This window comes from Trachurus japonicus, chromosome 15 (assembly GCF_045865225.1).
Source record: "Trachurus japonicus isolate A0001 chromosome 15, Traja_1.0".
NCBI lineage: Eukaryota > Metazoa > Chordata > Actinopteri > Carangiformes > Carangidae > Trachurus > Trachurus japonicus.
Window position 1 is genome coordinate 22,905,904 of NC_140921.1, and position 17,304 is coordinate 22,923,207.

A 17,304-nucleotide genomic window follows, 5' to 3' on the forward strand; every position below is an offset into this window, starting at 1 on the left:
AGTAATTTCCCCATTAATGTAACATTTTCATCTTCTCACTAAACCTGTTTTTTCATTTGACCTCATTTTTATCAGCATCATTTCTCCCACATGTATGTAAGCTGGCTCCTTCAGGAAAGAAACACACAAACACACAGACACATGCACGCACAAACACACAGACACTCGCGAGCACGCACAAACACACACGGAAAACAGTAAAGAGGTCTGTCAATAGATTCAGATAGCAGCTGATTCTTCCTCGGTGCATCAACATGTGAGTGAATCTCATTATGCTTTGTTGCACAGTGCAGCTTCCGTGCACTGCAGTGGCTTTTGATGGTGAAATGTGATTCCATACTGCCATCTTGTGGTCACTCAGAGCAGCGCATGTCAAAGCCTTGCTGGCTGTTCTAGTATTACAGCTTATTTAAATTAGCAGTGTGACTGCTGACAGAATTAGCCAGCCATGGACATGTCATACCACTTTACTGTATTATGCTACAAGCAGACATGTGCAGCTTTAAAACATGACAGGCTGGATGTGCAGAGACGCAAACGAAACAAGTGGACAGTATGGCAGGCCTCAAGACAAAGCACCAACGTGTTATTATTGATGGCCATATAGAATCCATTATCTACATCCACAAACACACACAAACGCTCACACACCAAGATCAATTCTTTCCCAGCTTTGGAAAGGTCTCATCAGTTCTGTGACAATAATCTCAATGACTTTAGACGTTCGTCTGCTGCCTTAATTGTAATTACCCACAGCCTCTACCTCCTGCTACTGTCCATTTGATTACACCAGTATTGATATCCCATATAGACTGTGAGGAGAAATGATTGCACACATTATTTCAAATTCCGGTGGGATTTTTCTGGTGTGACAAATGGAATATTGGCCCCACTCACACTGACATACTCTTGATCTGTTTTGATGCTGACATAACATTCCCCTCCATGCTCCTTTAAACCAGACTCAGTGTCGATGTCCAGCAGGAAGAGTGAGAGGCTCTGCAATATGACTCATCTCATCATTTTACTTATGTTTGTCATATAGCCGTAAGAAAAGATGCTTTACTGTCAATGTCTTCTGTCAGTCACTCTATAGACTTTTGTATGAAACTGTAAGAATGTGGATTTTAAAGAATCTAATTTGCACATTTCACCATAGTTTGACACTGAAGTTGAGAAAAATTACAGACTAGTCGACTCATACGCAACAGCCCAGTTATAGTGCTTCATCTCCTCTTTGGCTAAGACAAGCTTCTCATACTGTACAAACTGCTGAAGTAACACAAAATAACACAGCCAAAGATATTGCTAAGCCAGAGAGGCAAATATAATACACTGCATTACTTGATGATATGATATTGACATTTGTTTAGCTTATTTTTTTCCTATACATCTTTGAGCTTATCTATGTAACCAGTGTTTTTTTCATTTTAAATGCAGGTATTAGTCCCCATTTGGATTTTATTTATTTGTCTATAATATCATGTATTTATGATCAGTATTGTGTTGTTGTTATTTTTTTAATAATGTTATCAATTACATTTTATTGCTTCTTGACTACTTTTCAGTATTATTAATGTACAGTAGTCTATAGGTACAGATGTTTTACAGCCTAATGACCTATCACAAATGATACTTAAAGAAAACATAACACTGAATCAATTTAGTGTCAGTGAGTCTTATTAGACTAATAAACACCCATGTTAACATGAACATTGTCTTCACAGATATGAGAAAATAAAGTTCTGGCTGGACTAAAAGGTGCAAAACAACACAATTAGTTTATATTGTAAATACGATTTTTTGTTGTTGTTGTTGTTGTTTTTAAACTGTAATAATAATGGAACCTCTTTGTAATAAATATTTTAGTAACAGTACTGTAAACCTATTACATAATGTACGTAACACATTAGATGTTTATTGTAATACATGTATTATATTATGTAAGTTAAGGCACAATGCATGCATTTGCTGCCTAATGAATGCAGTGGACTTAGCTTGTGAAACAACAGGCTATGTCCACTGCATTCATTATCAACACTATGTCAGTTTGACCAAAGACACAAACAACTACAAATTACTAGACCTTCCAGAGCTGAAACAAACTGTGAAAAATGTTTTTTTTTTCTTTCCACAATCCTAATAAGAAGAAATGTAGTTCATATTCATAGTTGTTGGTAATGAAGTCAGTTAAAAATTCTGCTACTTTTTCCCACTTGGATCCACTAGAGAGCAAAGTGGTCTAGCACATCTTTGAAGGAAAGCACATTACATTTACCCTAAAAAAAAGTGTGTGATTGTGTGTGTATGATTATCTGGGATCATCCCCTTACTCTGTATTCTGCTGACTCAGGACTTATCAGTGCCGCAGGGAATTAACACTCACATTCTCCACCACTCCCACTGGGACACTGCTGCTTGAACATCTGCAACACACTAACACACACATTTGCATGTCTGCAGGCAAACGGCACTCATCTGCTTTGCCCCTAATTTAAATTTTGGAAACTTAGCATATTTTCAAGTTGCTTCCTTCAATTATGACATCAACATACCCCAATAAGTAAAATCTATAAACGAGACACGATAAACGTCTTTTATTGCTATCATCCATATTCATACACCAAATAAACATGCATAGTGTTACCATTTATTTACAGGTTAAGCAAACTGATACCTATATTAATATGGTATTACAGTCTATAAATACACATGAAGATGTCCAAGGAACTGTGAGGTTGGTAGCCAACGTCACCTTGAGGCGTTATTTTACACGTCACAACAGGAAAAGAAAGGGCAGTCCAACGGTAGCCATCTTCCCCTAATTTCTCTTCTGCCCAAAGTTGCAGAAAAGTTGCTTATGTCCTGGCACTGTTGCCGTAATGTTCCGTGTCTCTCTGTAATGTTCGAGCCTTACTTGGGAAGCCATCCAAAATGCTGTCCATTCAGAGCAAACCAGCCCTGATTATGTAGCTGTGACTGTGGAGCCATAGGACAACTGATGCTTTCCAGCCATGTGTATGAATTGAATTCATCACCAAGTGAAAAAAAAGAAAAATGTTCTATTTGCATCCACACTGACAGAGAGCTTTAGTGGTTTCTCTTGTGATTCTTTGGCTCCATAATGGCATTCATCTCTTGTACTATGTACTAAGGACTGAGAAGGTAACTATCAAAACTACAACCGTGGTGCAATATTGTATAAAACCTGACAGTCTGTGTTATATCACACTGACCCTTTCAAATGGGTCACCGCTCACTGACATCCACAGCTCAGTCAGTGGCAAATCAACACTGATCAGTCACCCTTTCAAAGAAGAAAAGTTCAAATAACTGAAAATGAGAATAGGAGTTTGAACATCCTGCACTGACCCCAAATCAAAGTGGCATCACTTGCAATCAAAATGTACATTTAATCCTTTCAGTAGCCTCAGCTGACCATTTTATGATGATTCTCCTCCATCATGTTAAACCGAAACAAAATCAAACGAAGCAGAAGAAACAAAAGCACTTGATAATCATGCAGGAAGAACAGAAAGTAAAGTTAATCCTACTTTTCTATTACTGGCAGGCAAAGAGAGCAGTCATAAAGTCTGGTGGTTGATGGCATATTTTAAAATAGTTAAAAATCATGAAAAGCAGTGCAGTTAAAATATTAACATAAATGATTTAAAAGGCAATGAATCATAAATAGATACTGACGCTTTCCATTATGTTCAATACACACTGAAAGGTTATTTCTTAAAAATGAAACTTCTGTGACTTGCATTATGGCTGAGGGGGTTGCTGAATCCAGCTTCCATAAAAATGAGCGTGAATATGTAACAGCAAGATTCAATACAGCAATAAACATGCATCTCTTTGTTCAAATGAATCCTGTTCTCCATCTGAAGTATGAAGTATGCCATCTGTTCATTGACTGCATGCTATTTCAGAGTTCTCCTATGAGTAACAAGTATGATATTAACATTTGAAAATGCAATTAGAATCTCCTAGTTGGTGAACTGAGGGGAAACCAAGAGGATGGATGAAATCAAATAGGAATCTTTGGTTCTTTGGTTCACTTCACTGGTTGCAAACATACTGAATCACCTGAACTTCAACACTTGACACTCACAAAAGCAGAAGATGACAACAGTTTTAAAAAACTAAGAAGGGGAGTGACATCTCGGCTGCAGCACATCCAGACATTTTACCGTTTACTGGATACTGGGCAGATGTTGACATCCTGTTAATAGTTTCATTCATATTCAAATGTCTCTACAATGTCTAACACATCTAGGTCTGCCTACTACTTTGCGTTACAAAAGCACAGTGAGAAACACTACCCGCAGCCCATAAAGAGAGAAAAAAAAACGCATAGGATAACTGCATAATGATACATGACTGTTAAGGTGTAGCTGTGGTGTGTACCCCCATCCCTTGCACAGCTGGGAAAGAACCACAAAGTGTTCATTGACACTATATTTCATAATGTAATGCATTTTTTCAACGACAATGTCCTTTTCACGAATAGTGGCCTCCTCACCTTTCAGCAAATCACACGCCCCACCTCACCTACAGTATGACTTCCTACCTGCCAGGGCAAGGTTAAAAGCTAGCCAGCCCCTCTACATGAGACTTTGGGAAGACTTAAATGCTAAAAAAAAAAGTGTGTGTCTCTCTGCAGAACGTATTCACAAACTAATAATAATCACAAACTTACTGAGCCACCTTTTACACTGTTGACCATAAAGCTGGAATATTTTTTTTCTCATGAAATGATTGTGACAATGTTATTTATTCTCTTTCTAAAAACTTTATTGAGCAATCTCTATAATTGAGCAATCTTTATAATAGGACTTAATAGAGGAATGTGTCTGAAAACAAAATTATTCCAACTTTATGGGTGACTGTGTATTTAGCTAGTTAGCTCCTGATGTTAATTCTGTCTCCTCAGACAGCCATGTTATGAGGCCCAATCTCACAGCTTATGCTAGCCTTAGCATGCTAATTTATTGCAGTGTTATACTAAACTAAACTAAACTAAATGGAGGAAGATATGTTATTTACAATGTTATTACATATTTCTCATCATTAGTTGGTTAATAATAATCTATTTTGCATTGTCATTGCTTATGAACAGGAGATAGCTATAGTTAAAAGTTTGGTCCTATCAGCAGTCGTTGAGCTCCTATGAGCTGATTTGATGAAATTGTCTGAAAGGTGAGGGACATAAACTGGTATTAGTTACAATGTCAATATGATATATCACTCCATTTATTAATATGAACTTTAAAAAATCTTTATACTTTTGCACACTGTGTAGTTCCATGACTATTATGTGTGCAAGTTGCCTTCCTTAAGGAGCAGCAGAGCAGATTTGTGTGATGACAAGTGCCATAAGACTTTTCATGGTGGCTAGATTTCCAGAGTTCGACTGAAGGGATCAAAGGCCACTACATTTATAGTGTCAATGAAAAAAATAAATCCAGGCAAGGAGAGACAGTATTTCTCCCGGAATTAAAAATAACTCACAGAAGGACACAGAAGAAAGTGAGATTTCAGTGAGCAGAAATGATCGTCCTTGGGAGACTGGTTTATAGTTATTAATACACTCTCTTGTTGAGTTATTTTTCGACCTCCCTCCTTTCTCTTTTTCACACCTCTTCTGCAATACGTTACTTTTCATTTTTTCACCTCAAATCCTACCTGCAGGCAGAAATGGAAAATTAAGTTGTAAAGTATCAATGATCTATCCATCAAAACAGACATGGACCCTCACTCGACAGTGCTAGTAAATTCTGTCGTAAAGCTTTGAAGTACAGCTCCATCTTCTCCGTGTCAGACAGTTACATCCTGTACAATGATACTATTGCATGAAAGATGCAGATTGGCCTTTTCTTTTTTTTTTGCAAGCTACAGCCTTTTTCATCCCAAGGCATATCAGAATTTATCAAATCATACCAGTCAGTATCAGGTAGACCCAGTCTCTGTAATAAAGCCAGATGTATAAAATCTGACTTATATATGACTTATACATGTTATTATAAAAAAAGGAGCTGTAATCATAAGCATTATTACTTCCCTAAACCAACCCCAGCTACTTTGCTCATAAATCCAAATGTAGTAATTAAACACACTCATTTCAGAACACATCTAAGTAACACATATAGCAAAGTACACTTCTTGTCTACATACGCTCTCTGTCTCACACTCTTCTGGGACAAGTTGCACTCGAGCGAATGCTAGAAGTACAGATAATATGTCCAGTAGAGCAGGTTGACCATGACGAAAGACAGGGGGAAGGAGACTCTGGAGTAGTTGTCTATGTGGTGGGGGTTCTCCACGTGACAGCAGTTTAAGGAGCGGAGCACTTTGCGGACGGTTGCCAGGGCAGTGAGGCACCAGTTGGTGGTGGGCTCCGGGGGCGACGCCTCAGGCTTGGGCTCGCTGCCCGAGGGGCTGGAGGGGGTGACAGTGAGTTCTGTGGCGGGAGGAGCTGGAGCGGGAGTTGCGGCAGGCTCCTTGCGTCTCTTGGCTCTGGAGTGAGTGGAGATGGTGGTGACGATGCCGTTCATCTCGTCGTCGAAGTCGTGCATGTGGTGGCGGTACTGTAGGAGCGTGAGAAAAAGGTACGGCGAGTTTTAAAAAGGAACAAAACCCTGATTATATATTTGAAAGTTTGACAAACTTCTTCAACTTACCCCGGAATATTCATGATGACATGATGATGATGATGACGATGACAATGATGGTGGTGACGAGGATAAGAATGACCACCGTATCATGAAGACAATGACTGTGACCAACCACAACATCAAAGACCACAACAACCCACAAAAGAGCAGAACAGTCAGGAGGCTCTCACCATGAGCATGTGTGCGTCGGAGTATGTGAGCGTGCAGAAGTGAGCCACAGCGTACTCGATGAGCGCTCCGAAGATGAAGCTGAAGCAGATTCCCAAGTACACGTCGATGGCCTTGATGAAGCAGTTGGCGTTGGGCAGTGACGTGCGGGCTCCCATCATCAGAGTGGTCATGGTTAGCACCGTGGTCACTCCTGTCACAGGACAAACACCAATGAGATGAGCAGATAAGCTCAACACTAGTTGGGTTTACATGGAGCCAAATGTTCCAATTAGAATCAGTTTAGATGTCCAAACCGAATGAAAATGCTCCATATACAGTAAACACCTCAACCAGATTAAACCCTGTTCCAGATCGAACTGAATCTCTGTTGCTGTGCAATCACTGATGTAAACGCACAGTTTGTTCACTCTCTGAATGAAAAGAACAACAAGAGACGACAGTAGGTGACGTCATGAAATAACATGGGATCGTCAGAGTTCACGTCTTCACCGCCATTGCCCTAAGCTTCTTCCGGTTCAGATTCCTTCAGTCAGGTTAAAATGATTCACCGCCGTACCTTTTCAAAGTCAGACAGAGCCAGTGATTATAACCAGAAAAAAATGACACCAGAGGCCAAATGTTTCACTGATGCTGTAAAATGGACATGAGTCGTTGGAGAAGGGTTGTGACCTGAGACCACTGCTAAACTTTGTTTCAATTGTTTCAGGAATAAATAAACGAACCAGACGTTCCAGCAGTAGATGATTATAGATTATCCACAGAGGTGTCTTCCTCTCCATAACAAATAGACCAGTGGATTAAAAACACTGAAAAAATCAGTGATTCACCTGAGCTTTATGAAGGACAGAGGATGTCTCGGAGACGCTGGAAGCTGAGGTTTTTTTTGTTTTTTGTTTTCTTTTGGATAACTTTTGACCAGACATTCAGAAGCTTTTTACCGGTACTCGAATTATCCACAGAGGTGTTCTTCTCTCCATAACAAACAGATCAGGATATTAAAACAGATTGAAACAGAGTAGAGAAGTTTTATTTTAAAAATCAATGATTTGTGCCTCGGTGGACAAAGACTGTCTCATTGGCCTGGCTCTTTTCTTTAACGACTAAAAACCAAATTCTGGTTAAAAAAAATAAAGTTGGAAATTAACAAGGTGTAAATAAATGTACCTAAAAAATATGACTTAAAACTGGATTAAAACAAGTCCAGCAGATGAGTGTGCTGATTCTTCTGTGCCAACATCTGTAATACTTGAGCTTCTGAAGAGTCATCTGAAAAAAAATGTTTTAATTTGAGTACTTCCATGTTTTTTAGTAAATATTTTAATTTGCTTTCTTGCTGAGGGTTAGACTGGCCTGGAAGAAAAGAGACAAACTTTCTCCACAGTTAAAAATATTCCTCCAGCTCTTGTTTGGTCAGCGTCATAGTGATGACAGTATTCACGGATTGAATAAATGAGATGCTAAAGTTGCACACACTCTCACAGTTAAGGTTAAAAAAAATAGTAGTTGTGTTTGTTTTGAGAACTCAAATCCAACAGTCTCCCCTGGAGGACTGGTGGATCTAATTCAACAGAACATCTATGTTTGGATGTTCCCACTAGATAACACCAGTGTCACAGGCGCTCTCTTCAACCATCAGTCCTCTCAAATCAAAAATACCCAAACCAACATTTGTGCTCAGAGGAAAGCAAACATCTCTTACATCTGTGTTATAGTAAACAAACACTGATGACTGATGAAAAAGGAGAAATAGGTTGAATTATTTCTCCTGTAACATCAGTGCACAGCATCGACCAGGAAGCACAATACATAGATTTGGTGCAGTGTAGCAATATGTGACGTTTGAGTGAGATAAGATTGCTTTGGCCCATACCTATACAAATACGTGCTGGAACAGAGGACAGAGAAATCCAAAATGAAACCCATGAGAGGACCACCAGGAGGCTCGAAGGGACGTACGTCTCCAGGATGAAGTACAGAATGCTCCTCTTCAGCTCAAAGTGGAAGACCAGCTTGGGGTAATGGCCTTTGAGAGTAGGAGCAGAAGAGAAGTCAGTCAATATATAGAAAACATGCGGTGCACTTCAGAAAATCTTCCCATAGGGACACAATTACGTTTAAGGATATTGCAGTGCTGTTTAACCGTTAGGATTGCCCTGGGACTAATATTATGGAGTGGTTTGAATCTCATCATTACCAGTTTCATAGATGGCCTCTGAGACAGATGTGTAGTGGTCCTCCACTGTGTACTGAGCCAGCTGTAGAGTGTCTAAACCGCTGACAGACTCATTTCCTCTGGTCCAGTAAAACATGACGTCATTAATGTTGTAACCCCCTGCAAGAAAAGAAAGAGACTGAGTATGACTGTCTCACTGAGATCACAAGAAATAATTCAAAGCTCCGCTAATCAATATTTTTATATATTTACAATGGATCAAATGTTACTTGTAGTAAAGAACCCACAGAGAGTCATTACCCAGTTCTGTTCTTTTCATCTCCGCACAGTTGCTTTCAACTAACTGTTTTGGTTTAACAGCAACTTTACTGTCACAGTTCATAGTATTTATGTTCATCTTATTTCTGGCTGCAGTAGGCAACTGTTTTTGACAAAATATGGTCGCATGCTTCTGCCAACCAGTCCAGTCGCAGTTAATTAGCCAGTGTAGTTTTTTAGTTTGGGCCAAAAAAACATGTTTTGTGAGGCCACAGTGACCTTCTTTGGCCATTCAATTTACAATCAGCTCACATCTGAGTCCAAGTGAACGTTTGTATCATACATGAAAAAACACCGCAAGGCGCTCCTCAGATATCGTGTTCACATCAACAAGTCAGATGGATAACTTGAAAACGTAATGCCTCCGGCCACAGCTGTCACATGGTGTGAAGATATAAAAACGATAAACCCACTGTATGAACCTGTCAAGCATCTAACAGAAGGTGGACTCTGTTAGCTGCTGGCTGGTGATTACAGTTGAGCATTTTACAGCTAAAGAGCCATATATGTTCCATCAGATAAAAACTTGCCCCATCACAACTCCAGATGACGAATGTTTATACTGAACACGTTCGCCATAAAACTTTATAAGGTGATAATATGTAAATGTTATTCGGTTGATAAAACTCATAGCTCATTAAGTCTCGTACCTTAAAACAGTTTACCATTCAGTGGATTGTGCAACAGCAGCTTGATGGATGAGCAGTGATATCAGTTACCCTTAAATGGTTAACACAGTGTGCAGGCGGTGATATTAACAGCACATTACAAATTAACTAGCAAACTGCCATCATTTATAACAATGATGATGATAATGACATGGAAATCATGTCAGTGGTGTTTTGAAACTAAATCCCAAAGTAGCAATGGTGAAAACAGTTGGGAATGTTAATTGCTAAAGCTATGCTAAAGTCTGATCCTCTCACGGTTGAGTTGTTTGGGATTGCAGCCTGAGGTGGGTGGTAAATTCCCTCTAATGCTAAACATCAACACAAGAGAGATATCTGGCAAGAACCAAAGGGAATGTGAAAAGACCTTTGAAGAGCTAGTTTAAGGCATCGTGTTTCCCCAGAGAAGCAAATGGGTGAGGTCTACACAGTGCAACCCTCAAAAATATATGCCACTGAAACAAGACACAAATTTGGCATACTAAGTGCCTTTAAAATATGTTAATGTTTCATGCATGTAGTTAAAGCCACAGTGGAAACAGGAGATTCCCCCATTATTCACTATAACACAGTTTGACACAGAGGGATCCAACAGGAATTGCTAATGGAAATGCATCTGTGTTGTTCATCCAGTTCTTCAAAGGGGGTCGCGAAAAAGGGGGGGAAAAAAGGAAGTCTTGATGAAGAGCTTAACTCTTGCCTCATACCATAACAGACTAATCATGCATATTGCACCGGGCCCTAGAGAGTCCAGATAACCCAAATAAAACTCAGGAAAAGAAAGCATGCAAAATTAACATTGGCAAAGATACCACAGCTAAATGTGGCGGTGCTTTATATAACAATGTAAGCATAATGGTTTCAAAGATAATACCAGGTGTGGTTCTAATGATAAATTTATTAAGGACAAGAAGATGTAATAATAAAGAAGGCAAAACCTCTGTGGTGTATTTTCCACAGTTATCTGCAGAGGGAGCAAGAGAACAGGAAAGGAGAGGAAGGAGTAAGGGCTGAAGCTGGAATACACCTCTGTAATCTGTTGTACACAGGCTGCTTGTTAATGCGCTATCATTCCTCCCAATTTAAACCACATAGCGCTGTATGTTATTGATCAGGGTGAAGCATGATGCTAGGAGCAAAGTCCACTAATGAAGGGCAGTGGTGACATTTATGCTGAAAGGTCCTTTAATGCACCGTTTCCTCTCTCATTGTGATGAGACCCTCACTGGGAGAACTCATTATATTCCTGACCAAAGCTCTTACAGTAGCTTAGGAAAGAGACAGAGGTTGGCATTGACATACAGTGCAATAGCATGGAAAGATGTGCATGGGGTACATTTAAGCTTCCAGTGCTTTGGGGTCTCAAGAAAACAAATAGCCACTTAAACAATCAGTATTTAAAGAGTATTTAAATTGGGCCACCAAAAGTTAAATGTAAGCAAAGATCACAAAGGATCAGTAAATACTGTGACTATCCTCTGCTGTCAGAGTGCTCTAAATGCCCTGCACCCTCCCACAAAAACACTCTCTTTAAACCTTCTTCCTGTGCAGAGGATCCACTTCTGGCACAGCATTAAAAGAAATAAATCCTTGAATATACATCTTCATAAAGAGACATAGCAAGAGGGAAATAGAGATTGAAGGAGTGGAGGAATGAAGAGAGAGACAAGGAGAAAACAGGAGAGGCAGAGCAGCAAGATAAGAGAGGGAGAGACTGTGAGAAAGGCTAAAAAAGAGAGAAAGATAGAGCGAGAGAAAGATGAAGATATTTCGCCCGGAATTATTGAAGCAGAGGAGGAAGGATCCATCATCCTCTCAGTTACCTAACTTTAACCTCCAGATGTCTTTTTGTGTGCTAAGTGGGACTGGAGCTACCGTTAAATGTTTTATTTGGCATTGATGTCCTGGTGGGCTTCTGGCAGGGATCAGACTTAGCTTAGCCTGACTGGCTGTCATTTAATAGCAGGGAGCAAAAGCAAGCTGGAAAGCCAAGATGGCAGTTGAGTAAGGGAGGCTGAGAGACGAGAGGGGAACTTTCGCTTCCTTCCATCCCTGGTGCAGCCAAAAAATAATAATCATAAATCCTTTCTGTCCTGTTATTTAATCTTGATAATGATTTGCTTTAATTATAAACATACTGCCTGTGCATTCCCCCTTGAAAACACTGAACATATTTCCAAATTAGACAAACCTCCTCTTGTCCTCAAGGTAATGCCAAGAAATCCCAGAATTTTATCAAGAAATGATTCGTATCAAGATAGTCCTCCTGGCAGAGGTTTGAAATCCTGAGATATTAATACAGGTTTAAAGGATTTGTAAGATTAGGTGGGCTGGGTGTCAAGCACAGGCTCACCCTTAAAATATGGTGCTGAAGGGTCTTTTGGAAAAAAGGCTGCTGAGAGGAGCATATCTGGACTGATGTGATAGTTTAACTTTTGAGGAAGTATGCCTCTTTTTTGGCAAAGAGTTGGGGCGTATTCACACCAGGCTTGTTTAGTTCACTTGAAATGGACTTTTTCCTTGGTGTCGGACCTTTTGGGTAGGTGTGAATATAAACCACTGAACTCTGGTGCGGACCAAACAAGTGAACCAAGACCACCTCTTCAGCTGGGACTTGGTTCACTTGTTTGGTCCGCACCAGAGCCGGTAACGAGCCCTGGTATAATGTGTTTGTGGTGTGAATGCAGTCCAGACCTTTTCCCAACCAAATGCAAAATCCAAGCACCCTTTTTGGATTCAACAGGCTTCCATTGTTGTCAGAAATGTGGAAATCATCACTCGTTAGCAACTCAACTTAGTAGCCTACCTGATCTGTTCTCTGCTGATGAAGTCTGCTGTCGTAATCATATAGTGTTGCGACAGGTGCGAGTGGAAATACCAAATTAAAAGAGCAGCGAGAAATGCATGTGAGACAGTTGACGGTCCTGTCACTATGCCTCCAATTGATCATGTGCCCTGGCTACTTGGCCACAGGGATATCCCTTTGGTTGAATGGTAAGCGCGCATGACTCTTACCCGGGAGACTATAGGGTTCAAACCCCACCCGGACCCTCCTGCGTCCTGCCACACATGCATGACCTGCATTGTGTACTTTTTATGCAAGATCCCGCCAATAATTTCTATCCAATGATTGAGCGACTGTGACACACACATGCTTTTGATTACAAAGTTGGTCCACTTGTAAAAAAAATTGAGTGAATACAAGTGAATACAAACTGCACCAAATAAAAAGAAATTTGGTCCGCACCAAAGCAAGTGAACTGGTGTGACTAAGCCCTTAGAGAAGATCAATATGTGAAACTTTGCTGTGAACAAACAAAAAAGTATGTTTGTCTTATATTTGATTGCAAATGCATTGTGAAGTCTTTACATAGTCAGACTAGCTGTTTACCCCTGCTTTCTTTCTGCTCAGCTAAGCTAATAGCCACCTGCTGACACCCTCACACGTGACAGACACACATCACAGTGGCATCAATCTTCTCATCTATCACTGAGCAAGAGAGTGACTGTGTGTTCCCTTAGCTGTTGAAATATTCATTTAAGAGGCTGGCAAACCGTCTCCCTAACCTTTGAAACAAGTCTTTACCTTAAATCTAATGACGTTTGACTTGTTTTTGTCCCCTTAGGACAAGTCCCCACAGATTAAGGTCCTCACAACATGAGGAATACCTGGACCACGCACACACACGCACAGACGCAGACACAGACACACACTCTGAGACACACACACGCCAGCAGTTAGTTTAGAAGATGAGAGACAGTGATCTGTTTGATCCTTTGGTTTGATCAAGATTCATTTGAAATCACCCACCAACACCCACCAACCCTGCCACAGCTTCAAGCTGCAGACGTCTGATTTTCTCTATTGAGTGTGAAGTGTCCTTACAGCTCTCCAGTTGTAACGTGCAGGTCTGCTTGTCCATGGGGTACTTGGTCAGATCCATGTTGCAGGCCACAGTGGTGGTAATCCTAAGAAGCAGATATGATGTTATTAACAGGGGATTCCATGAAAGAGGATACCTGCATTAGATGTTATTTTTTTGCATCAGTGGTTGCAACACATAGCAGGCGTTCATTCAAACAAACAAAAGAGGAGATTTGGGAATTATTTTCTGGCTCAAGTTGTGCTGTTGTATCAGAATCGGCTGGCTTGGTTTTTTCGGTGTAAATTAATGTGTGTGTATGATTTATACAAGGCATGAATGGAGCTTGGCGATCACTGGTAACAGAGAATAAAGTCTTCACTTTACATTGCTGTCAGGCTGCAAATCTGGACCATTATGGTTAAATCCTCCCTGGGTATACAATGATGAAATTTTTGTCCTTATTTCTAGAACTGAGATTAAAGGCCATGCATAAGTATCCCTTAGCGTTGAGTGAAGTGTTGGTTCCATATCTAAATGAGTCTCTAAGTCAGCTAGGAGTGAGTAGCAGAGGAAATTGCTGCTATACATAATGGAAACATATGAAGACAAGTTGATAAAAGATCAGTCCCATTCACAACATAAAAATCCTCATGACATCTCCTTGTTTTCATTCATTTCCACTGGAATCTTTACATTATATACTACAGATACTGAGCAGAAGGGAAGAGGCTGTGTTATTTATGTTGGATGCCATCCAAGTATATTCTCCTTTTGTTCTTCTTTGCTTTGTTTTCTCATATGAAACATAGATTTCATCCTCTGTGATAAAATATACAAATACAAAAAAAAAGGGCCTCCTGACATGATGGATTCAGTATGAGTGCAAAGTAAACACAATGTTTGAATGCAGTGAAACTGTGGAAATATCTTCTACGCTGACAGAGGGGTAAAGGGTTTCCAGGGTAATAAATGTTTCTATTCTCATGAGCATCGACATATTGAGTTATGTATGTGTTGCATGCATCTAATGATGGCCGTACTGTAACCATGACGAGAAGTTTCTGTCGCTCTCATGATTGATGTGAGGGCTCATAGCCTCTGGAGGCTTTTTATTGGCTGACTAGGTGCATGTGGGAGGTGTTTTTGATTGACATAATTGCAGTTCTTGTTTTTCCAACACCTAAAATCCAACATCTTAACTCAATAGGATGTACTGAGAGTTTTTTTTATGCAGTACAAACTTCAAAGTCATTCTTTTCACTAAGAAATCTGTTATGTACCGGTGGTAGCATTTTTAGGAATGTTTCTTTTCATAAGAGCCAAGTGATCACTCATACACTCAGAAAATCCACCCAGGCAGTCAACAATACAGCTTCTCTCCGATTCCCACCTCTTTTCTGTACCCACGTTTGGATTTTGTGATTATTTTACATCACAAATATATGAAGACACTCGTTAACCATAAATTACAGCATTGAATAAGTCTTCCTCATTTACCTGTCATCTTTCTGTCACTGCCCAAAGTCCCAGATGTGTTCATCCTCCTCCTGACTGATCTTTTCTTTTTCTTTTTACTTCTTGCCCGCTCACAAGTCCTGCTCTCTGACTGTGAAGCTCTACCCTCATACTCATTCCCTCTGTCACACAAAAGTCCAGAAGTGGTGCAGCTGTGGTGCAATGGCGCATGTGAGGTTACAAGAAGACTAGAACACTGACACATTCTGTAATAATTGATGTTATAAATAAAAACATAAAGATCAAAACTCACAATCACACTCGCATCCCAGCTCCCCTATAAGAACAGCCACATACCTCACCCCACCCCTCTCCCAGTGATGCTATTTCCTATAACATGACAACTGCATACATTTCCCCCTGTAATAGTTACACATTTGTCATTATAACACTGAGACTCTCCCCCATGTGACCAATTTTCCCTTTCATTGTGTAACTCTGACTATACAGTATGCATGAAAAGAGGTTCAGCACTGCTGAGCTAAAGGACTGACTGAGTCAAGTGAAATCACCACGGACAGCTATTATACAATCCATATAGAGTTCGAGCTGAGGTTAAAGTATGTGGCCTACAAACAGTAGGACATGTAAATCCCATCATCGCAGGCTTAAAAGAGCTGAACAAATTCATTTGCTGCATCATTTATAACCTTTTCTTTCAACATTACAACCTTTCTGCTTGGCCCGACATCCAATCAACTACGTCTCAGACAGTTGACAACAGCTTGTCAGTTGGTAAACCCTTGCACACAGAGCAATATCTGTTGGAGAAGTCTCTATGTTAGGGGTGGGGGGGCAAGGGGGGCTTATGTTGCTTTGATAGACTACAGCTCTTTATATTGACAGATCACATCCGCCTCTACTCATACGATTCAATATCCAAGTAACAGAATTGACAAAACTCCCCGCTCTGCGATCACATTATGTCGAATTCAACCCACACTTCCTCCCTCATCCAATTCCTTCCCCATTCCCCGGCCTACTTTTCATTGTCTGTCAGAGCAGACAAAAACAAACACAACGCCCCAATAAACTAACACTCGTGTTTGTTATCTCACCTCAGCGCATATAGAACGGTCCCATTGGGGAAGATGCGGATCAGTCTGTTCTCCACGGTGATGTCATGGAGGAAGGACTTCTTAGAGTCCACGATAAAGGTGTCGGGGACCCAGAGGAGCTCCACAAGCCGCCCATCAAGACTCAGGCTCTTGTTACCTTCAAACACCAGGCGTTCGTCCGTCCACCGCTGGCGAAGGAATATGGTGGCGGTGTAGTCCTAGAGGATCGGTCCCAAAGGTCACAACAGGGCTAATAGGCTACTTTAACAAGCACATCAATAATATGCTGACAGACGAGTTGAGGTTTTTGCAAACCAAGCTTTTCCTTGCACAGTTGTATTTCATTAGTCAGCTCGGTGCTTTTCTTTTGCATTGTTGGGTATTGATGGCGTCAAGTCCCTAAGCCCTTCTGTGCCTGAAGCAACAGTAATCCTCAACATTGCCTTAAGTCAGCAACGCTGCTCTGGCTTTTAGGACACTGAACATATTTTTTGACATCCACTTTGAAAGGTCCTGATGCTATATCATGTGTAGCTAGATAATCACTCCCTGTTGTTGTCTGGCAACAAGCTGAGAGTGTCATTTCCTCAACACACATGTTCAGCAACACAGGGATCCACCCGTCAGTCCCAGAGGACTGCCAGTGTTGTGTCAATAGTTCAAATGAGGCTTAAATGTGAACTAACTAGTGGATCTTGGTGTTAGTTAACATATCAATAGTCCAACTGCTTATTAGCAGAATGAGCTGCTACATGATTAGTTGAAATCTCTGCTTGAATGTTGTTATTGAGATTCAATCTCAGAATCTTGCATCCAAGGGGGAATGAGTGAAAAATGGTTCTTACAATTATATAG

At 40.4% G+C, this 17,304-nt stretch overlaps 1 protein-coding gene across 2 annotated transcripts in view; it reads right to left on the bottom strand.

The window, feature by feature from the left end:
* Nucleotides 1-5,691: 5,691 nt before the first annotated feature.
* Nucleotides 5,692-17,304, bottom strand: part of LOC146973721 (gamma-aminobutyric acid receptor subunit pi) — a 48,651-nt gene continuing 37,038 nt past the window's right edge. For both annotated transcript variants that reach the window (XM_085800551.1, XM_085800552.1), the window contains exons 5-10: nucleotides 16,450-16,667; nucleotides 13,897-13,979; nucleotides 9,046-9,183; nucleotides 8,722-8,874; nucleotides 6,851-7,041; nucleotides 5,692-6,593 (exon numbers count right to left, since the gene is read on the bottom strand). In XM_085800551.1, coding sequence (XP_085656677.1) covers nucleotides 6,228-6,593; nucleotides 6,851-7,041; nucleotides 8,722-8,874; nucleotides 9,046-9,183; nucleotides 13,897-13,979; nucleotides 16,450-16,667 — 1,149 coding nt within the window. In that variant the 3' untranslated portion in view covers nucleotides 5,692-6,227. The remainder of the gene's footprint in view (nucleotides 6,594-6,850; nucleotides 7,042-8,721; nucleotides 8,875-9,045; nucleotides 9,184-13,896; nucleotides 13,980-16,449; nucleotides 16,668-17,304) is intronic.